This window comes from Magnolia sinica, chromosome 15 (assembly GCF_029962835.1).
Source record: "Magnolia sinica isolate HGM2019 chromosome 15, MsV1, whole genome shotgun sequence".
Classification (NCBI taxonomy): Eukaryota; Viridiplantae; Streptophyta; class Magnoliopsida; order Magnoliales; family Magnoliaceae; genus Magnolia; species Magnolia sinica.
The window spans coordinates 29,290,463-29,313,752 of record NC_080587.1 but is presented as its reverse complement, the minus strand read 5'-3'; the positions used below and the strand labels follow the sequence as shown (position 1 = coordinate 29,313,752).

At 41.5% G+C, this 23,290-nt stretch overlaps 1 protein-coding gene across 2 annotated transcripts in view; it reads left to right on the top strand.

Annotated features, from left to right (window-relative positions):
• Positions 1 to 589: 589 nt before the first annotated feature.
• The window catches only part of LOC131226702 (protein MOR1), a 75,068-nt gene continuing 52,367 nt past the window's right edge, over positions 590 to 23,290 (top strand). The window contains exons 1-6 of one of the 2 annotated variants that reach the window (XM_058222340.1): positions 590 to 940; positions 1,104 to 1,209; positions 1,299 to 1,422; positions 15,340 to 15,419; positions 15,538 to 15,715; positions 15,807 to 15,871. In XM_058222340.1, the coding sequence (XP_058078323.1) occupies positions 778 to 940; positions 1,104 to 1,209; positions 1,299 to 1,422; positions 15,340 to 15,419; positions 15,538 to 15,715; positions 15,807 to 15,871 (716 nt within the window). In that variant the 5' untranslated portion in view covers positions 590 to 777. The remainder of the gene's footprint in view (positions 941 to 1,103; positions 1,210 to 1,298; positions 1,423 to 15,339; positions 15,420 to 15,537; positions 15,716 to 15,806; positions 15,872 to 23,290) is intronic. The other variant, XM_058222339.1, reaches the window with a different exon arrangement.

Below are 23,290 nucleotides of genomic sequence, written 5' to 3'. Positions count from 1 at the left end.
CAAACAACTTTAGCCCATTTTGGGTTTGATCGGGCTTGGGTCTTGTGTTATGTGGTGGGGTTGGTATGAACCAGGGAGAGCGGACTGACGGTGACCTCAGGTGCAGAGATATTTCTGTGCTTGGGGCTGCGTGGAGATGTCCATGACAAATCCACTCCGTTCCTCTGTTTTGAAAGACCAGAACAGGGCAAGATTCTAAAAATCAGTCAGATCCAAAACTCAGCTGGGCCAGACCAACAAAACAGTGGAAACAACAACACTGACCGTTGAAAACTTCCTAGAGCTGACCATGATTCTTATATACCATCCAAACCGTTCATAGAGTTATTACCACCCAGATAAACTGTAGGAACAAATATCGTCCTGATACAAAACTTCTTTCACTGCATTAGTGTGGTATGGCCTACATGAGTTTTGGATCTTCCTGATTTTTAGAATCCGGTACTACTGCGGTTTTTCAAAACCGATGGAGGAAATGGATTTGTCACAGACATGTTTGTGGACCCCACACAGCACCGGGCACAGATATATCTCTGTGCCCTGGGGCACAGGCCATCCGTTCCCTAAACCAGGCCTGATCCAGGTCGGGCCCAGGTCCGTTAGTGGACATCCCTAGCTACCATCGTGTACTGTGGAGGATTGCGCTACCAAATTCCGGTTCTACCGGGCTACACCGTATCATCTTCCAAAAAAACAAAGACAGAAGAACGTCTCCCTCCCCCCATCTCCTTCCCCTCTTCCCCTCATTCCATACGCAAGAGAGAGAGAGAGAGAGGAATGTCGACAGAAGACGAAAAATTGCTAAAGGAAGCGAAGAAGCTGCCGTGGGAAGAGAGGCTCCTTCACAAGAACTGGAAGGTCCGCAACGATGCCAACATCGACCTTGCCGCTCTCTGCGAATCCATCTCCGATCCAAAGGATCCCCGCTTCCGTGACTTCGGTATCCGATGATCCCCTTCCTTCCTTTTTCTAGGGCTCAGATCTGCTTTTCTCTTTTCTCAATCCATCTCACCTGCAATGCACACACCGTACATTGATATTTACGCGTCTAGATCGAATAACAGAATGCTTCGACCTATTCGCTTTTTCCTTTTGATGATCAGGTCCCCTATTCAGAAAGACAGTTGCCGATTCCAATGCTCCTGTCCAGGAGAAGGCCCTCGATGCCCTAATTGCCTTCTTACGTACTGCGGATGCCGATGCCGGCAGGTGAGCACAATCTGCTTGCTGCATATACCTTGCATGTGTTTGAGGTCTCTGATCCGTTTGTTCCCGTACATGTATTACTACGTTTGCAGGTATGCGAAGGAGGTATGTGATGCGATTGTTGCCAAATGCCTTACTGGTCGTCCCAAGACAGTGGAGAAGGCCCAGGCTGCATTTATGCTTTGGGTCGAGTTGGAGGCAGCCGACGTTTTCTTGGTATGCATTTCTTTCTATCTCTCGCTCTCAAAAGAATCACACTCAATTTCAATTGCTTAGATACTTGTGCCCATTCACAATCACCTTCCATTAAATCTCATTTAATCAGATTTCTACAGTACTGCCATTCCATATCAGCATCAAGCAAGCATTATACATGTCAATCATTTTCATTTAGGCCAGGTTTGGATGCACTGTTGGATCAAATTACAATAATTAGTTCAGTAAAAAAGAATGATCCGCCTTACCATTGATATCATGGAATTACACTCCAAATTCAATCGTGAATCTTTCAAGTGGGGACCTTACTCATCAGGATTACTGTCAAGGCAACTACATTCGGGTCACACCCAAGCCATTGAACTAATTCTTGAACTTCAGTTCAATTGGTGCATCCAAACATGGCCTTAACAATTGGCATATTTTCATTCTCGAACTGGCCATTGAGAAATTAGATTTGTTAGTTTATTGAAGTCGCCAATGAGATAGCCAATGAGAAATTAGACTGATGCATTATTCAGAAGGTTGAATATGGAAAGAATGCTTTAAAAGTTAAGACCGCTTAACAACATTGTCATGGACCAATAAAGTTGCATGGCTATTCTCCTGAGTGTGTTTTATAGCTCCCAAAAGTCTATTCCAGTAGCAGTGTGCTGGTGGTTCCGTAGTCAGTACATCTACAAGAAATGAGTATTCTATTGGAAATGAAATTTGTGTGTTTTTTCACTTGAAGTGCTGCCTTTTTGTCCTCATGTGCTCTATTGGCACTCGCACATTGCCTAATTCCCCGACCATGCACTAACTGTTATTTTCAAATTAACCCAACTTGAATCAATGGCTGTCCAAATCTGGTGCTCATAGGATGAATTTAAGCCTTGAGGATGGCTTCTCGAAAAATAGTTTTAGCTTCAAGAATCCAGCATCAGAAGAGCCTAGCACCTGCCGTAACCCATCCATGTCGTTTGTTTTTTCCAACAGACACGGAGTTGAAACATCTTAGGGATTCTTGTGGGTTGAAACATCTTAGGGATTCTTGTGGGTTGTTTCAAGAGCTGAATTTTTTGGACCTATAGTATGATTTAGAGCATTGAGTTAAGCCTAGCTTGGAAGGACATTCAAACATGCAATTGCTGAAGTAGCTTGGAAGGACATTAAAGTGTGCAGTTGTTGAAGTCCATCAAATGGTGCCTGCTTTTTTCCAAGTGTTTGGAAATAGTGTATCAAGCATTAAATCCTTGGGAGGGTATCCTCCATTCCTTTCCTTCATTAAAGCTCCTCTTCATGTTTAGTGATGCAAGTACATCTGGCAGCTAAACTTCAGCCCTTGGCCATTTTGGTCAATGGCGACCCCTGTCAGTGTGAAATGCAGTCACATCCAAATAAGGAAGCTTTGCAACAATCTCAAGTGACCCAACAAGGATACTCGAGTGTCTAGATATCATCGAAACACAAATATTTGGGTATGGAAGAACCTGTAATTTATAAAAAAATCACCTCACTCCAAACTTATCTTTTTAAAGACTGAATGATTAAATTATTGTGATTGTATCATGGTTCAACGTATTTTTTATTGTCCAATGTGACTTGGTTTCACCTGAGTAGCATTCATTTGGGTCTCCATTGAGATGGGTCATAGTCACATAACAACCACCCTACTCGGTCCAACTTGTCCCAAATTGGTCTTAGTTGGACCAAGTCACACCTGTATCATCCAAGTTGTTACACGTTGCACAGTTGACTCATCCAACAAGTTTAGAAGGCTGGGCTTGTTATAGGAGCCACTTTTTGATTTTCTTCTAGTTTTAAGCTTGGGCAGGAGAGGGAAACAATATGCTGGACTTTGTTGCTGTCCATTTTGAAATCAATGTGATTGTTTCTTCCGATTTGGGATCGAAAAATCTTTTGAAAAGGCCCTTTTTCCTTTTTCTTTTCTATTTTTGTTCTTTGCTCGCTTCTTGCGAGTTTTTATAAAATTGTTGTCATATTTCAAAAAATAAAAAACCCATTTTTTTTTTTTTGGTTGCAAAATAGCTTTAAATTATAGATCTATGGATTTGGGCTCAGATCCATGGATATATGATTCTTTTTTATAATCTTTTATTAAAAATTTCAAAATGTCCAAAAATGCATTTTTTAGTTCTTTTCCTTTTTTATGTTGTCGTTTTTATTTAAATCTTTCTATTTTTTAATCGGGCCGGTCTTGGGCTATGGATAAAGGCCCGTCAGCCTGGCTCGAGTCTAACCCAACTTGGCCCATTCATGGTTTCCATGGGTATATTTAAAATTTCCACATTTTTTGTTTTTTGTTTTTCAATGTATATTTTGAAATATTTAATGAGTAATCTAGATTGGATAACTTATAAATAGCAATTAATATTCAGGCTTTGGCTAGGGTGGGGCTTGGGTTGTGTTGGTTAATAACTTACAGGGTCAGGCTCAGGATTGTCCATTTTGGGCTGTTGCTCGGGCGGGGCTTGGGTTTAATACCTACTATGTAGGCTGGGCTTGGACTGACCTTGGTTTGGTCCGAACTCGGCCCGTTGACAATTGTACCTGTTCCTTAATCATGGGACAATGATGACTTCGTACTATGTTTTAATGTTGTTATTAGAGCACACCGCTATAAGATCGAGTGGGAGACAAAGTTGGCCGATGTGTTCAAAGCACGGTATTTAGAAAACAAATACATTTTGACAAGAACGGCCGTTAGGTAAGGAAACAACCACCACCGCCATGCACTGTGGGGGCAAATCAATCCATGATGAAAAAAAGGACTGTAGCGGGTGATATGGGTTGATACGCCCTGTCTTGGCACTGTTATGGGGTTGATAAATAGGCCGATACAACCATAAATGGCTAGGGTCGTCAATGGGTTGGGTTGGCCTGTTGGGCTTCTAGGCTACCACGGGCTTAGGCTGGAATATCAAGCTTGAGGCCTGGTATTGGGCTTAAAAGTAAACCATGTTTCTAAATCGGCTCGGGCTTGGACTTAGATTTCACAAAGCTCGTTAGCCTGGCTCGGCTCGTTAGGGTTTGCATTTATTTTTATTAAATATTCCCTTTTCCTTCTCTCTCTCTCTCTCCTCCAACCGACGCCTCTCCCCTCTTTCTCTTTCCTATGTGTGACCGACAATCCCAACCCTTCAATGTCTACTGCAACCGGTGTTCGAAGTGTTGGTATCGCTACAAGTTTTGTTGGCCTGGGATATGGAAACAATATTGATATCACCGATAACTAGAAATGTGCGAAAACATTTGAGAATCATGGAGAAAATGATGGAATTTTCAGTGAAACTTCAAGAGATACTAAAATACACATATTGGCATATTTAGGAATAAAAAATTGCAAAAGAATGCATACGTAAGAAGTTTTCATTTAATGAGGGCCTAAAAGCATATGTTGCCGTCAGAAATCAATCCAACCATCCCATCTATCCATCTAACCATATCATTTATCCATCCAATCATCCATCAATATTTTAGAATATCAACAATGCACGTTATTTAATCGAGAAATCGTCGATACCCAGAAAGGAAATGAAAGATTGTGGTCTCGATAATGGCCAAGTTATGATAACGATAATAACACGATATTGTTGTCAACAAATTGAACATTGCATACAACCATGCTCCCATAAAAATTTGAAATTGAATTTTTTAAAAAACAATTTTTTGGTGATTATCAATACATTGGCAACATTACCTAAATATCGCTGATACACTGGTGATACAAGTGACACCTGGAATTTCCCATTCGAAAATATTGGCGATATTGATACATTCGCAATACAAGCTACACCTGACATTTATATAGTAAAAAATATGGTATCATTGCCTATGTTATCGGTATCTCCGAGTTGGAGATATGGATAATATTGTGGATATTTCGATAATATCGGGTATACTTCAAACAATGGCTGGGGTATAGAAGGGGATACCACAATGGAGGATAAGGAGGAGAGGGAGGGAGAGTACTTGGGGTCCATGGAATCCCCAACAAGGTGGGTATGGAGGGACGCGACTACCAAGGAGCTGACCATAAAGGTGGATTTGTTGGTGGTTTGTATATCCCAAGAACAATTGTAGTGGAGCATGGTGGCTCTTGTGCAATTTGGAACTTCTATTAAAGACGTTTGCCAATGGTCGCTACTTGCTAGTCTGTTGCGAGGTGGGGTTGGATGACTACATCCTCCAGATTTTGTCGGAGATGGAGGTATAGATGTCTCTCAACCTAGTTATTAAGCTTGACAAGGTGGTTGTTGGAGGCATCTTGCAATGGAGGGCCGGTGAGAAAGGTGAGGAGATGGATGAATTGGTCGAGGCTAGGGTGGGAAGACATGAATCCAAATTCGAGACATCCTGCTCAAGCTTTGGTTCGGGGAAACCTTTGCGACGATTGGGGCTTGCTGCGGAGAGGTGTCGGCTATCAATCCTGTCTCTGAAAGTTGGGGGGACAATGTGTGAAAGTTTCAAGCCTTGTCAGTGGCATGTGAGGAGGGATCCACTTGGACTTGGAAAAAGGGCTCAACCAAATGTGTGAAGCCAAGAAGAAACAAGTGTGGATTAAGTGTGTTATATCTCAAGGGGCTAACAACTCTCTCAATCAAGGTGTCCCGTATCCGTTGCGATATGGCTGTATCGGCCGATACGTAACGGTAACGGCCGACACCGTTACTCGATACGGGGTTGAAACAGGCACCCCCCCCCCCTTGATTTTGTGACCTTTTTTCTTTCTTTTCTTTTTTTCTTTCTTTTCTTCTTCTTCTTCTTCTTCTTCCTCTTCTTCTTCTTCTCGGGCAGCTGCGGCCGCGGCCGCGGTGGCCTTCTTCTTCTTCTTCTTCTCTCTCTCTCTCTCTCTCTCTCTCTCTCTCTCTCTCTCTTCTTTCCCTCTTTTTTCTTTTTGGTTTCCCTATCTCCCTTCTTTTTTTATTTTTATTTTTTTTATTTGCAGGTGTACCACACACCAAGTAGCTGCTGGAGGTACGTGTCATGCTAAGACGAGTGCTGACACTCCTCGAGCTCCGAGTTGTATGAACGGTTCAAAGGAGATCAAAGTTACGTGGGCTCCACAGTGATGTATTTTTATATCTACACCGTTCATCTATTTTCAAAGATCATTTTAGAGCACTACCAAAAAAATGAATCATATCCAAAGATCGTTTGGACCACACCAAAAATAGCAGTGGAGATAATGATTTTCACTGTTAAACAATTCGTAGGGCCCACCGTAACGTTTATTTTCCATCCAATCTGTTCAAGCCTTAAGACGAGCTTGTCAAATGAATGGATGGTTTAGATATAACACATACCTCGTGATCAGACCTGAATGGGCCCCACCATGATGTATATATTTTATCCATGTCGTCCCTCCATTTTGCCACGTCATTTTAGGTAAGGATCTAAAAAATTAGTAATATCCAAATCTTAGGTGGACCACACCATAGGATATAGTGGTTATAGAACGCTCACCATTAAAAATTTCTTAGGGTCCACTGTAATGTTTATTTCCAATCTAACATATTAATTGGGTCACACTGACGTGGATGAAGGGAAAACACACGTGTCAGCTTGATTTAAAACTTTTGTAGCCCCCAATAAATTTTTAATGGTGAACGTTTAATTATTGTTGTTTCTTATGGTGCAGTCCACCTGAACTTTGGATGTGCCTCATTTTTGGGCTCATGCCCTAAAATTATTTGGCAAAATGGGTGGACGGTGTGGATATAACACATTCATCACGGGTGGGGCCCAAAAAACTTTGACACTCGTGCTACACTTCACAATCCGAGTCCCGCCTAATTCGGCCCTTAAAAAATTGTACACGAGACATATATTAACTTAAAATTTACCAATTAAATTATGGACTGCAATTGCTAACTCACAATGCCAAAATCAAATTGTTTGAATAGTTTTAATTGTTAATTTGTGGACTTCTATTTTTTAAAATAGGGCCTTTTGATTTTTTTCATGATTCACTATCCAATAAATGTCCACCAATTCATAAGTAGGATAATGGCAATAAATTGCATGAATTTGAGGCTAATTTGGGGCATAGATTGGTCCTCCAAGTCAGCCCCAAATTGGCAACGCCATCTATCTGAATTTAATTTCATTTTTTTAAAGAACCATTGGGAGAAATGATATCAAATTGTTAAGTATATAAATTAGATATTTAGAAAATTAAATATATAAATTTTGTAGTCAAATTCAGGTTACTTGGTTCAAAAATTAATCAGACAGTCCGATACAACTTCTCACCAAAGAGTGGACCGTTACACCACCATAAACATGTTCCGATTTATAAATGAATGCATATTTGGAATGCTTAGAATATTCTGGATTTAATCCATATTTTTTCATATTTTTTTGGCAAAAAATAAAATAAAATTGCACCGTTACGGGCCGTTACGCCCACGTATCGCCGTTATACCCCCATATCTGTATCGGTATTGGAGGGCACCGTTACGCTAACTGATACCGATACAGGCTACCTTGCTCTCAATGCCTAGAAGGCCACTCAATTGAGTTGAAGTGAATGACCTTGGGGGTGGAGGTATGGTAGAGCGGAATAGGAGGTTCATATTGAGATGGTGATTGAAGGAGGAAGTGAGGACGGGCCAAGTCTAGAGAGCTCTCTACAGGAATAGCAGGAAGTGAATCATCTAATCGTTAGGGAGGATGGCAGGAAGGTGTTGGATGTCACACCCTTAGGGCGGTTGATCCAAATGTGGCCAAGTTGGTCACGGGCCTTGATTTGGCAACCCATCCCATGGAATCCATAGCGGACAAGGGAGACGAGGAGCTATGAGTAGCCAGAGAGAAATAGTGGATAATGGAAGCGATGAGGTCCATGGGTACAAAAATTGCTGTATCTTTTGGTGACAATGGAGACAATTATATCGCGCTCTTTCAGTTCAGGAAAGAATGAGGAAAGCAAAAGATGCAACTGGTGCAATAGAGGACTTAGAGATCCCCCGAAGTCTTCAGAGGACTAGTTAGTCTTAATTGTGTTGTAAATTATGAGTCAGGGAGGGCAAGAAAGGGGCAAAGGGGCAGATCAACGTCCAAATGAAGATTCTTACAAGCGGTAGATTGTGTCTTGGCTTGGGCTGTTGGCAAAAAAGAGGTTAGGTGAAGGATATGTGTCTATGATCGAAGGCTAGGGTGATAGTGCTACAAGAAACAAACCTACAAGCGGTAGATTGAAAGTTGATGGATTCTTTATGGAGTATAAATTCGAAAGACTGGGTTACCCTTGATGCAGATGGATTGGCAGTGGGGATCCTAGTTGCTTGGGGCACCCAAGTTTGAACCAAGGTGGATTCATGGCATGGGGTTTCTTTTAGCCTTACTGGTGTTGAAGGAGATGCCCTTGGGTCTTTTTTGGCTATGGTCTGAACAATGCAACAAGGAGACATGGATTTTGTGAAGATCTTGGTTCAGCCAGAAGGAGATTTGATGACTTGTAGCGCGTGAGAGGGGATTCAAATGGGATCAGATTCACATATGAAAAATCCAATGGGGGAAAATTAACGCGGAGCATGAGGTATATCTCGGAATGGGTGGATAGACATGAGTTGGTGGACCTATCGTTGGGAGGAGTCAAGTTCACTTGGTCAAATGTGCAAGAGGCAACTGTTATGTATAGGATTGATAGGTTCCTCGTGTTGTCGAGATGTATCGATCGATTCTCCCTTGTGCAACAAACGAGTTTGCTAAAGCAGGTGTTCGACCACTGTTCGATTTTGCTGGAGTTTGAGTTGTAAGATTGGGGGTGTTAAACCCTTTAGATTTGAACTTATGGCTCGAGATCAAAAGCTTCTTCAACCTAGTCTAAGAATGGTCGGAATATTTTGAAGTAAGCGGATACGTGGGTATCAGATAAGCCAAAAGTTGAAGCTGTTGAAGGGAAAAGTTCATGGATGGAAGAAAGAGGTATTAGGAAACTGTGGGGCGGAAATGGAAGAAATTCTAAGGAGAATTCAATCAATTGTCATGAAGGCGGAAGCAGAGGAGATATCGGAAGAAGATAGGGCACTGAAAACCAAGCTATCCCTCAAGTATGGAAACTACCCAAGGGAAGTAGAGATAAGGTATTGGCAGTGGTCAAGAGTGATGTGGCTGAAAGAGGGTTATAAAAACACAAGGTTCTTTTATAATATTGCAAGTGCATGGGCAAGAAACAACAAAATTACTAGCATAGTAGTGGAGGGGAAGAGATTAGATGCTAAGGATCAAATTTGTGAGGTGATGGTTAACTTTTAGAAAGATCTATTGATAGAAGAGGGATGAGCAAGGCCAATTCTTGACAACCTGCTATTCAAGCATCTTTATGAGGTTGAAGCTACGGAACTAGAAAAGCCATTCTTCTAGGAAGAGGGCAAGGCAGTAGTTGGTTCTTTAGGAAGGGACAAAGCTTTGGGGCTAGATGGTTTTCCAATGGCCTTTTTCTAGGTATTCTGGGAGGTAGTAGTTGGTTCTTTAGGAAGGGAGAAAGCTTTGGGGCTAGATGGTTTTCCAATGGCCTTTTTCCAGGTATTTCGGGAGGTAGCTAGAGAGGACATGATGAGTTTTTATGATAGAGTTTCGCGTGAGAAGCTAGTTATTGGTTGGAATGGGGGCCTCCTTTATTGTAATCATCCCATAGCTAATAGTCGCTTAAAAGACTCTAGGCCTTTTAGTCTCATTGAGGCCCTTTCAAAATTCTGGCAAAATCGTCGGTGAACAGGTTTAGATGAGTTCTCCCGAGCATCATATCAAGCAGTCAGGGTGCATTTATTGAGGGTTGCCAAATTAGGGATAACAAGCTTATGGTCCATGAGTGCATCGACACCTGCTAAGGTGTTCCGTAACGGTAACGATGGTCGTAACGGCCACCATCGTTATCTTTACGATATGGGGCATAACGGCTGTTACGACCTCGTAACGGCCGTTATGGTCTCTTTGTTATTTATTTATTTAATTTATTGAAAAAACTCTCGAAAAACCTATATCTGCCCCGTAATGTTGATTAAAAAGTATGAAAAACCTGTATCTGTCCTGTAATAGACTATTACGAGGCTATTATGGCCTTTATAGGAGATGTAATGTGCTGTTAATGGCAATTACAGGTCATTTTTTTCCATAACGGCTGTTACGGCCGTTATGACCTGGTAACGTGTATCGGTTGCCACCGTTACCTTTATGTAACAGCCTTTATGGCACACCACGATGCTTGCTTCAAGGACCATGTAAAGGGAGTGAGTGGTAGGCAAGCTCAATTTTGAGGAGGCATATGATCATGTACACTGGGTTTTTTTGGACTATGCTAGGAAGAGTGGGGTGCGGCTCAAAGTGGAGAGGATGGATGAATGAATGTTCTACTACCTTCTCAGTACTAGTCAATGGATCTCTGAAAGGTTACTTTAAAAGCTTGAGAGGGATATGGCAAGGGGACCCGCTATCCGTCGACCCCCCCCTCAAAAAAATAAAAATAAAAATAAAATCCCATTCAATTTGCGGATGACACCTTAGTAGTCAATCAAAAAAAAAAAGGAAGAGTATTTGATGCTTCGAGGTTGTATTGGTATTGAAGGTGAATATCACAAAAGGTGAGATGATGGGGATCCGAATGTCTAAGGAGAGGTTAATTGGATAGCGGCAGTGTTTGGTTGTAGGGTGAGCACTTTCCTGTCCACTTACGTTGGCCTCCCACCATGCATTGGAAAACCGGCTAAACACCTATGAGATAAGGTAGTGGAATGCAAATTGGCAAGATGGAAGTGCCGGAATATGTCTTTAGGTGGATGAATAACTCTCATTAAAGCAACAATGTAAAACTGTTCAGGTGTCTAACTCCGATACTGGCTAAAGAAGCTGAGACGGAACTCCTTATGGGAGGAATGAGAAGGGAAAAAGTTTCATGTGCTAAAATGGAAGGTGGTGTATCAACCTTACGACGAGGGAGGGGGGATATTAAGGATTCAGAAAAGATGAATCTCACATTATTGTGTAAATAGTTGTGGAGGTTTGGAAATGATGAGGGGGTCATGTGGAGGGAAATTATAGCAAGTAAATATAGTTTTTTTTTTTTTGGGGGGGGGGAGGCATTGTTAGTTGGCTTGTGGACTAATGATAGGTGTTTTTGGAACGTTCAAACATCAGAAGGGGACACAACTATTAAAGCTAAGCTCTTTGTTGTTGAATGGGCCTCCTCGTTAACGGATTTACATGATTGTAATTTTGCTCTTCTTTTGAGGATATAAATTTTGGGGGATGTCATTCTTTGCGCCATCTCGGCGCCCTATAGTAAATCTCTCTCTCTGAGTTGACTTTAAAAAAGGACTCCTTTAGTTTGTTATCTTGTGGTGAGACTCCACTAGTATTAATCCTTTCTCTCTTCACTTATTTCTCCTTTTCCCTGTTTTTATATGCTACTCCTTAGTTGCAGGATCCTTTTTAGCTAGATGCTAATCCCACTTTGTATCGTGCTTTGGACTCCTGCTTCTGTTCATTGACTTTTTAATGGTAGCAAATTCCCTAGATGAAAAAGAGAGTAGGGTTGAAACAAGTATGAAAAATGCTTCTCAGTCTTGGTAGAAGGCATAAGCTTATTGACTTTCTAATGGTAGAAAATTCCCTAGATGAATAATCATATTGGCCTAGTGATGACTCAAATTAATTGCTTTTAGATATTTTGAGAAAAGTGGTTTCTCTCTTGCGATCCTTCTCCTAATCTTATTTTGTACAAGGAGGTTGCTTATGTTTTGTAGAAGATAACATGCTAAATTTCAATTTTACTAGCTATCGGTTTCATATCGTAATCAATGACATTTCAGGGCTTTATTGGATGCGGAACCAAAATATCTTATTGTTTCGTCGGTTCCATTTTGAATTTCTGTTTCTCTAATACTTTTATATGATAGTATTTCCCTTATAACCAATGTTCGAAATATCGGTATCACGCAATGTATCGCAACCTTGGGATACAGATACGTATCGGTTATCGCACGGGATATATCGTTTGTATCGCATAATTTATCACACTTTTTGGGAAACATGGGGAAACATTAGCAAAATGGTTGATTTATTATTATTATTATTATTATTATTATGAAACTTCAGGGATTATTTAAAAAGACCTTAATTCACACTTTTAAATTATAAAATCTAAAAAAAGGAGTACACATAATAAATTTCCTTTATACAGGGTACTAAATTATGTGTTATATGATTGAATTAAGGTAATTATATTCAAATATGATGCATAACATTTATAAATATATAAATATATGTATGAAAACATAGCCAATGCATTCAAAAGCAAAAGATATAGTAGAAATTAGAAAACGTACCTATCAATGATGTATGTATTCAATATCCACCCAGTCCATTTGTTTTTCTATATCATTTTAGGACATTATCCAAAAAATGAAGCAGATCCAATAATCAGGGGGACCATACAATAAGAAACAATGGTGATTGACCATTAGTGGGCCACAAAAGTTTTAGATCAAGCTGATAATTGTTTTTCCCTTCATTCAAACTTACATGGACTATGCAAGTGAAAACAGTTGGAATTGATGATACCGTCCAAAACTTGGAGCCACAAAAGGCTCTAATCAATTGATGCTACTGTCGAAAACAATAGGGCCCACCTGGATGCATGCATGGCATATCCGCATCGTCCATTTGTTTTGCAACCTGATTTTAGGGGTTGGCCTAAAAAATGAGGCAAATACAAATTTCAGGTAGATGTGGACCACTCCACACGAAATAATGGTTATTGACCATTAAAAAATTTGTGGGCCACAAATTTTTTTGGATCAAGCTGATATTTGTTTTTTCCTTTCATCCAAGTCCGTGTGAACTTATCAACAGGTTGGATGGTCACAGTGGACCCTAGGAAGTTTTCAATGTTGGGGGATTAATGACCACTGTTTCTTATAGTGTGGTTCACTTGAAACTTGTATCTGTTTCATTTTTGGGACCATGTCATAAAATAAGTAGTCCAAATAGATGGATGTCGTTGTTTGCAGTACATACATCGAGGTGGGCCCTAAAAGTTTACTCACATACGCAATTTGTTTGGTCAAATCCAAGCAACCAATGACTTGGATGAGACCCCAACCAAGGGTCTACCTCGACATAAGATGGTGTATCAACATCGTCAATTCATTTTAACATATAATTTTAGGGCATGGGCCAAAAAAGAAGGCAGATCCAAATTTGAGGTGGACCACACCACTCAAAATAGTGGTCATTGAATGACCACCATTAATTTTTTTTGGGGCTATAGAAGTTTTGGATCAAGTTAATATTTATGTTTTCCCATCCAGGTTTGTCAAACCTTATGAATGGATTAAATGCAAATAAACCTCACGGTGGGCCCTAAGAAGCTTTAATGGTGGATATCATTACCATCATGGTTTCCTATGGTGTGGTACACTTGAGCCTTACATCTGTCTCCTTTTTGGGCTCATGCCCTAAAATGACCTATGAAATGGATGAATGGTGTGAATTGGTTGGTGTACTACACACAAGCAACCTGGCTGGTATGGGTACGTGTCGTGCGAAGATGAGCGCTTATGCTCCTCGAGCTTGAGTTGTACAAACAGTTCAAAGGAGATCAAAGTTGCATGGGCCCCACAATAATGTATTTATTATATCCACACCGTTCATCCATTTGGAGAGATCATTTTAGATCATGAACCCAAAAATGAGTCATATCCAAAGCTCAAGTGGACCACACCACAAATAGCAATGGGACAATGATTCTCACTGTTAAAACATTTGTAGGGTCCACCATAACGTTTATTTTCCATCCAATCTGTTCATGAGGTCACACAGACCTGGATGAAGAGGAAAAACAAATGTCATATTGATCCAAAACTTTTGTGACCCATAAAAGGGTTTCAATGGTAGACGTTCAATCTCCCGCTGCCTTTTTCAGTGTGGTCCACTTGATCTTTGGATCTGTCTTATTTTTCGGCTCAAGCCTTACGATGAGCACTCCAAATGGACTAACGGTTTGGATATAACATATACCTCATGATGGGACCCACATAACTTGGTGACGTCAACACCATCTAGGTCGGTGGTGTGCGGTACACCGGCCCAGCCACTTCCCGTAAAAGGGGCTCGAGGCCCTTTTTTTTTTAAAAAAAAAAAAATTTATTTTATCGAAGCAGAGAGGGTTCCGACGTTCTGTAACCCTAAACTCTCTCCCAAATCTCTAATTTTTTCGGATTTCGTCGAGGAATTCTCCGGATTTCACGGAGGATTTCTCGGGTTTTGCGATTTCTCTAAATTTCGACGGATTTCGCCCAAATCTCTCCCAAATCAGAGATTTTGTTTGTGCTAACCCAACACTTCGATTCAAATGGCCCATCAAACGCAGCTTCGATTAGGGATCTCCTTTATAGGTACCGAAATCTACCTGTTGAAAGTTTTTCTTTTTTCTCCTCTCTCTCTCTCTCTCTCTCTCTCTCTCTCTCTCTCTCTCTGTTGGATAATGATGCTGTCCCAACATCCCGGAGTTGGCTATATTAGCCCAACAATTGTTGTTACTGCAAATTTATTGAAAAAATAAATAAAATCCCGAAAAAAGTGATAGTATCGTTGATCTCGCATGATATTTAGGATGATATTAAGCAATATCGAACGATATTTGGCGATATTTATCAATATATCGATTGATACAAAGTATTCTGTAAATTTTTTCAATTGTTTAGTCTCTTCAGAAGGGTTTCGTATTGCTGGACTGCGATACCAATAATATCGGCTGATAGTATCGATATCACTGCTTATAACCTTGATGAAAAAGGTTGCACTTGTTGTCAATGTGTGAATGATTTCAGAGTATGATTGATTTCTCTTGCAGGTGTTGAGTTGTATTAAGGAAATACTTTCTAATACTCTTAGCTTGTTGGATTGCAGGAAGCTATGGAGAAAGCAATAAAAAACAAAGTCGCAAAAGCAGTTGTCCCAGCCATTGATGTCATGTTTCAAGCCCTCAGGTCTTTGTTGTTTGAGTATTTACTGATAGAGCTTCTCTGTTTCTTTTTTTCTTGTTCTATTATTTTGTGAACTACAAATTTTTGTATCTTATCTTTGTGTTTTGCTTCTTGTATCAAGTGAATTTGGTGCAAAGGTTGTTCCCCCCAAAAAAATTCTCAGAATGCTCCCAGAACTTTTTGACCACCAAGACCAAAACGTCCGTGCATCGTCCAAAGGGCTGACACTTGAACTTTGTCGTTGGATTGGGAAAGATCCAGTAAAATCAATTTTGTTTGAAAAAATGCGGGATACTATGGTGAGCACAATATTCATCATTTAATATCTTTGGTTCTTCTGTTTATGTACTGTATAAATAGAATAATGGTTTGACATTCTGCTATTTGAAGAAAAAAGAGCTTGAGGCAGAACTCGTTAATGTCACTGGGATTGCTAGGCCATCACGGAAAATTAGGTAATATCTTAATTATCCTTATTTTAGCCATTTTCTTTTATCTTGAAAATTTTTATTTCTTTATTTGATGTCCAAATCTTTGCATTTTTGTGGTTTGTCTGAACCTGAAACTATAGGATAGCATGCCTATATTTATTTCTGTTATTTTCAGATCTCTAGTTATAACAAAATATGATTTCCTTCACTTCTTTGATTATCCTCTAGCTGACACCTTCATCACCTTTTTCAGTGCTTCTGATGGTCTGTTATTTGCTAGATACAATAATGTTTTGGTTAGGATTGTCCTACTTGCTTGGGGTTGGAACCCTTGACTTCATTGCTTGAAGATGTTGTATTTGATTAGGCTATGAATGCCCATGTCCGAGCAAGTGAATGATACTCGAGTCATTCTTGTTTAGCAAATTGCCTTTTTGCCATGTGTTTTGATTGATTTAATATTTCTTGAGGATTGCTTGAACCTTGAGCAATCCTCCTAGGAATCCCCCACCGCTTTTTTTTTTTTTTTTTTTGAAACATGAAAATTTATTAAGGCCAGAGGCTGAAAAAGCAGACAACAAAAGAAAGAAGAAGAAAAAAAAAAACAAAAAACAAAAACAAGACAGAAAAGACTAAAGAAAAACCCTTAGGGAGCCCACTCCCTGATGTACAAAGCAACCCTGTTGGAAACACCAGCAACAGAACCCTTCAAATTACAAAGGCAGCAGTTATTTCGTTCCAGTCAAATTGCCTAAAAAATCGCTATCAAAGTAGTTCTCCATTTCTTCTTGCTGAAAGAACCACCAGTTTCAGCTTGCTAGCTACAGAGAAGAGCTTCAACCGAGATGGGCATCACCCAACAAACGTTTGCTAATCTAATGATCCTAGATCAAACGATACGAGAGGAGGAGCAATGGATGAACAAATGGCCAATTGACTCCTCTGCTTGAAGGCAAAGCGAACACCCGTTCAAAATGATGAATGATCTTTTACACGGGTTGTCGATTATAAGAATTCTGTTACGGCCAGCTGACCAAACAAATGAAACAACCTTAGGAGGGGTGCTGTAGTACCAAATGTAGGAGGCGTGGCTTATTCCCACATCTACTGGGGGAGTTGACAGGATGGAATACAGAGACCTGACAGAGAAGACATCGTTTTTGGAGAACCTTTAGAGTAAAGAATCCCCTTCTCCTGGCGTGGGCTCGATCCCCTGCAAGAAGGAGAGGAGATACACGAAGTCACCAAACTTGTCATTGTTCAAGTTTCTTGTGCAAGAGGGAAACTAGACTCTCCCCCTTTCGTGAGGGCTAAAGCAGTTAGCCACAGAATTGTCAGTAACAGGACAAAGATTCGCTGAAGAGGAATAGGAATCCTTGAGAGGGGCATTTCCACACCAGACATCTTCCCAAAAGCGAACTCTAGACCCATCCCCTATAGCAAAAGATAGGCCATTGGCTAACTACGGAAAGATCCCAGCTATAGATTTCCACAGGGAGGAAGCCCTGTAGAGGGAGGAATCCTTAATCCACCAACCAAAAGGGGGCATCTCGTACTTGGCTGCGATAACCCTCCACAAGCTGGAGTCCTCTATCCCAAATCTCTAAACCTATTTGCCCAAGAGGGAGGAATTGACAAGCTCCAAACATTTGATTCCCGCTCTACCTTTCGTAACAGGCTTACAAAAACATCACACTATTTCATAAGGTGGAACTTCCTATAACTTGCCCCACCTTACCAAAGAAAGTCCCTCATTATTTTATTAATATGAAAGAGCACAGGTTTTGGGCATTTAAAAAGAGGCACGAAGTAAATAAGGAGATTGGAAAGAGTGGCTTTAATCAGGGTGGTACGACCACCAAAGGATAAGAGCTTGTTTTACCATGGGGACAACCTACTTTCCATCCTTTCCACAAATTTATCCCAAAGGTGCACAGCAGGTTTTCCCAGGCAAAGGGGGAGCCCCAAATAGGTAGAAGGGAAAGAAGCAGATTTACAACCAAAGAGAGCAACAAAGGAATCAACCTCGACTAATGATAAATTGATCTCCAGGGGTTCACTTTTCGCCACATTAATGTTTAAGCCTGAAACCACTTCGAACCATTCAATATCTATCCGCATGGTGGCTACTTCAGCCTCAGAGGCTTCATAAAAAAACAAGGTATCGTTTGCGAACTGGAGATGGTTAATGGGAGAATGAAGATTAACAATATGAAAACCTTTAAATAGACCATCATCCTGGCCCTTACAGAGCATTAGGTTGAGATCCTCAACAACTATGACGAACAAGAATGGGGACAAAGGATCCCCCGAGAGGAATTAAAGAACCTGAAAGGGGATCCGTTGATCAGAACCGAGAATTTGGCTGAGGAGATGCAAGACTTGATCCAGAGTCTCCATTTATCCTCAAACCCATTCTCGATAACATATAGACAAAGAAAGACCATTCAACATGGTCATGGGCCTTTTCCAAGTCCAACTTGCAGGCAATATCCTTTCATCTTGACTTTTGGGAAGAATCTAAGCATTCATGGGCAAGCGGAGCACTATCGAGGATTTGTCTACTAGCTATAAATGCACTCTGATAGGGCGAGATTACTTTAGGGAGGAGCGGAGCGCTATTGAGGATTTGTCTACTAGCTATAAATGCACTTTGATAGGGCGAGATTACTTCAGGGAGGACCTTTCTTAATCTTTGACTTGAAACATTAGCAATGATCTTGTAAAGATTACCAATCAAGCTTATGGGCCTAAAGTTTTTCAAATTGTTAGCACCTTCAATTTTAGGAATCAAAGCTATGAAAGTACATCCAAGTTTAGAGGCGAACCTGACATAAGAGAAGAATTCATTAGCGAAATCAATTAGATCGAGTTTCATAAGGTCCTAGAAAGATTGAAGAATGCTATAGGGAAGCCATTAGGACTAGGGGCTTTATCACCGCCCATATCGTCTACAACTTCCTTAGCTTCTTCAATGCAAAAATGAACTTCCAGTGGATCAACTGTCTTAGAACTCAAAGAATCAAAGTGAAGGTTATCGAGAGAGGGATGTTGGGAGCCTTTATTGGATAATAGAGACTAACAGAAATCCACATCCGTACATATAAAATCTTTATTCTCCAATCTAATACCATTAATAGATATGGAAGAGATACAATTGACCTTTGCTTTGGCATTGGCAATAGCATGGAAGAATTTGGTGTTTTCATCGCCAGCTTTAAGCCACACCATAAGAGAGTGTTGATACCAACTTATCTCTTCCTCCTTAACCCCCAAATGATAGTAAAATAAAAACAAATCTTTGAAAGCACGATCCTTAATGGGCAATAGGTCACCCTCCTCTTTTATATCCAAAGCTTGAATGGACGATAACAACATGTCCTTTTGTTTGTCCCTTAAACCGAAGACCTCCCGCTTCCACACCAATAACTTAGCCTTAAGCATCTAAAGCTTTTTGAAAAGCCTGGAGACAGTGCAACCCTCCACCTGAAAAGAAGACCACCAATCTAAAACAAGAGAGGTGAAGCCCACAAATTCAAGCCAGGCCAATGCAAAACGAAATGGCTTTGGGCCCCAATTTAGGGCCTCTACTTGAAATAGCACTGGGCAGTGGTCCAAAACTATTTTAGGGAGATCAAACTGGTGGGTGAAGGGATACTTTTGAACCCAAAGGGGCGGCACTAAAAATCTGTCAAGTAAAGACATAACAGGAACTGCCTGACCGTTGGACCAAGAGAACCTGATTCCCCATAGGTATATCAACTAACTCATGCTTCCGAACCCAATCCCCAAAGCCCTTCAGGCTTGAAGTGATCCGACCCTTATGTGATTTTTCGTGGACAAACTTGATCACGTTAAAGTCACCTCCTATGCACCATAAGAGGGGTCATCTGTTAACAACCGACGACAATTTGTCCCAGAGTTGAGGACGAAGGGGAGGGCGGTTCGGCCCACCACAGAGAGAACCCACCCACTAAAAGCTAGAAGATATTCTTGGAATACAACACTAACAGAGAAGGGCCCAACCCAACTATCCTCCTTATACGAAACGAACGGGTTCCAACACATGATGATACCCCCAGAGTTTCCTACAAAATCCAAAGACACTCAGTTAACTGGTCTGCGGCCCTAGACGGACTCCATCGTACCTCTATCAACATTTTGAAGTTTGGACTCCTGGAGAACCAAAATAGACGCTTTAGATTTTTTACAAACAACCTTAACTTGGATGCATTTATGGGGGCATCCCAACCCACCCACGTTCCATGAAAGGATCTTCATGAGGCCACATGTTGTCCTCTTCTCTCCTTGCCCTACGGGGAGCAGGTTGTAACTGACCATCAGATAACACTCCTAAATTAATAAGCTCCCTACAACCTTTTGGGGTCTTAACGCAGGGGCATTTTCACACCGGGCTCGAGTAGGGTGGCTTGTGGTTGTGGGATGCGGGGGCACACTTGGGGTGGGTGGCCCTCAGAACCCATGGATTTGGGGCCCACGAGGAGGGTTCGTCCAAGGACCTAACCTCCTGGATTTAGGGGCTGGGCTATGAGATAACGTGATTAATTCGCCATGCTCTATCAGTTTGAGCTTTTAGAGCAAGTGGTTAATTGTCCTGCATCAAGTCTTCAGAGACCTTTGAATGCCACTTGGGGTGATGCGAATGCCTCGTTGCACCATGATATGGGATAAAGCAATGTAATCCTCATCACGGTCTCCAAAGACCACTCCCAAAAGTCTTGCCACGTGAAAGATGGCATCCTAGACCCAACGTTTACTTCTTACTACCACAACTAAGTCTTTAAGCTCTCTTGGGGATGAGGCTGGAGACACAATCTTGAAGAGCAGCTAATAGATCATTAGCTAAACACAAATCTGCTTGGAGGAGGGGATATGGAGAAAGGCTACCATCGGAGAATGGAACCATAGCAGAAGAACCGGGAAGAGATGTTTGGCTAGCCTTGATTTGGGGTGGGGGAGGAGGACCAGGTGAAGGATGGAGCGCAAGAGCAATGGGAGTGCGAGAGGAGGTAGAAGGAGAAAGTGAGGGGGAGAAAAATAATTTTCCCTCTCTAACTTCATGGTTAGAGTGACGTGTGGGGGGAGGGTGGCACACGAGTGGTCAATCCACATGTTGGTAACATCTCTCGACTACTTTGGTTATCTGGCGGGAAAAGTCGAGAAGATTGAAAGCAGGCTTCACTTAGGTATCCCGTACTAGCGCCACTCTCTTCAAAGACATCGTTGTCAACAAAGGGAGAAAAGTTGTCCAAGTCCGAATCTCAACAACCATGTGGTGAAGCTTCACCCAACTCGATATTTGATGAAAGACCATCTTCGTTAGAGTAATGAAGAGCCAGGGCAGCTAAGGCGGGCATGGAGGCACCATCAAGTGTATCACGTGGCGCCTTGAGCAGTGAGGATGAGGCCTCTGGAGGGGGCATGTCACCACTCCAGAGGACCACATTTTCTTGGTCCAATGGTCGAGAGCAGCTAGCTATGTCCAAGCTAGATCACTTCTTGGTCTCCTTGTGGTTTGATCGCCATCCGATGGTTGCCCAAAGGTGTTTGCCATGGCTTGTCTCGGTTCATAGCCCCATCCTTTTAGAGGATGATGAGGTTAATTGGGGCCCAATGTCCTTCCTCTTTGAGCTAGCATGGGTGGAAGTGGAAGGTTTCCACGACTTAGTCTCTAATTGGTGGTCCTCTTTTCTGGTCGAGGTCCTTTAGGTATCATCTTTTCCATAAGCTAAAATTGCTAAAGGAGAAGCTGAAGCCATGGAATCGAGAGGTTTTCCGTCTTAGAGAGCAGGAGATTGGAGGCATTCTTCAGGACATTCAAGACCCAGATGCTAAAGAGGAGCATACTATTGGATTCAGATAGAGAGGAGAGGGTCAGACTCATTGCAGAATACATAAATCGATTGAAAGAAGATGAAATTAAATGGCGGCATCGGTCAAGGGCCGCCTGGCTTTAAGAGGGAGACAAGAAAACCATCACAAGTAGGAGAGCTTGTATTAACATAATGGTCTCTCTGATGGCAAATGGGAGGCATGTCGAAGAGAAAGATCAAATCACTGAGGCTATAATCTCCTTCTATGCCAACCTCCTAACTGGGGATAATCTGGCCAGTCCATCGCTAGACTGTTTATCTTTCAACTCCCTTTTAGTTGTTCAAGTGGAGGAGCTGGAGAGGGAAATTACAAATGAGGAAATTAGAGAAGCAGTTTTGTCCCTTGAACGAGATAAAGCACCCGACCCTGAAGGATTTCCGTAGCATTCTTCCAGAGTTTTTGTGAAGTGATTAAAGGAGAACTCATTGCATTCATCCGGGATTTCTTTAGTCCAGGCTCTCTTCCTCTAGAGAGAGGGCATAATTTTATTGCCCTCATTCCAAAGATAGAAGAGTGGAGAACCTGAAAGACTTCAGGCCGATCAGTCTGATTGGTGACCCCTATAAGATTGTGGCAAAGATCTTATCTCAAAGATTTCTCAAAGTTTTGCCAAAAATCATTTTGCATTCCTAAAGCAGTTTCGTTGAAGGGGGGCAAATCTTTTTTTTTTTTTTTTTTTAAATTATTTATTATTATTATTTTTTATTTTTAAATAACGGCAGGGTGTCCCTGATCTCTTTTGAGGTGAGACTATTCCCTACGGATGCACGCAATCACTCGCCAACCAGGCAAATCCTTGATTATGTGCAGGGGGCACACGAATGCGTTGGTTCGTGTCACCGGATAAGTTTCAAGGGGGCTCCTGAAGCTCGATTTAGAAAAGGCGTACGACCATGTCGATTGAAAGTTTTTGGATTACATGTTGGGAAGGGTTGGGTCTTGAGATCGATGGAGAGAATGGATTCACATGTGCATAAGTTCAGCCAGTTTTTCGATCCTTATTAATGGAACTCCTTTTGGGTATTTTTTGGCATCAAGGTGTCTTAGACAAGGAGATCCTCTCTCCCCGTTCCTCTTCTTGGTCATCGTAGTTGCTCTCAGCAAAATGCTTTCCAAAGGCTAAGATTTGGGCTTTTTTCATGGCTTTGGTGTGGAGAATGTTGCATTGTCGCTACTCTAGTGTCTCATCTCCAATTTGCCGGTGACACATTAGTCTTCCGCGGGGCCTGGGATCACATGGTTGACAACTTCCGTAAGATAATTATGTGCTTTGAAGTTGCTTTTGGGCCGAAAGTGAATATATCCAGATGTGAAATGCTGGGAGTCCATCTCTCGGATTCGGAGGTGGCTGGATTGGCCATGTTGTTTGGTTGTAGGGCTAGTGCCTTCCCGACAACCTATCCCTAGATTGCCACTATGCATAGGAAAGCCTCCCAAATCATCTATGGGGCAAAATCCTATAAAGGATGGAGCGGAAACTTTCCCCTTGGAGATGCAGGCATTTGTCCTTGGGTGGGAGACTGACTCTCATCAAGTCTGCCCTTTCGA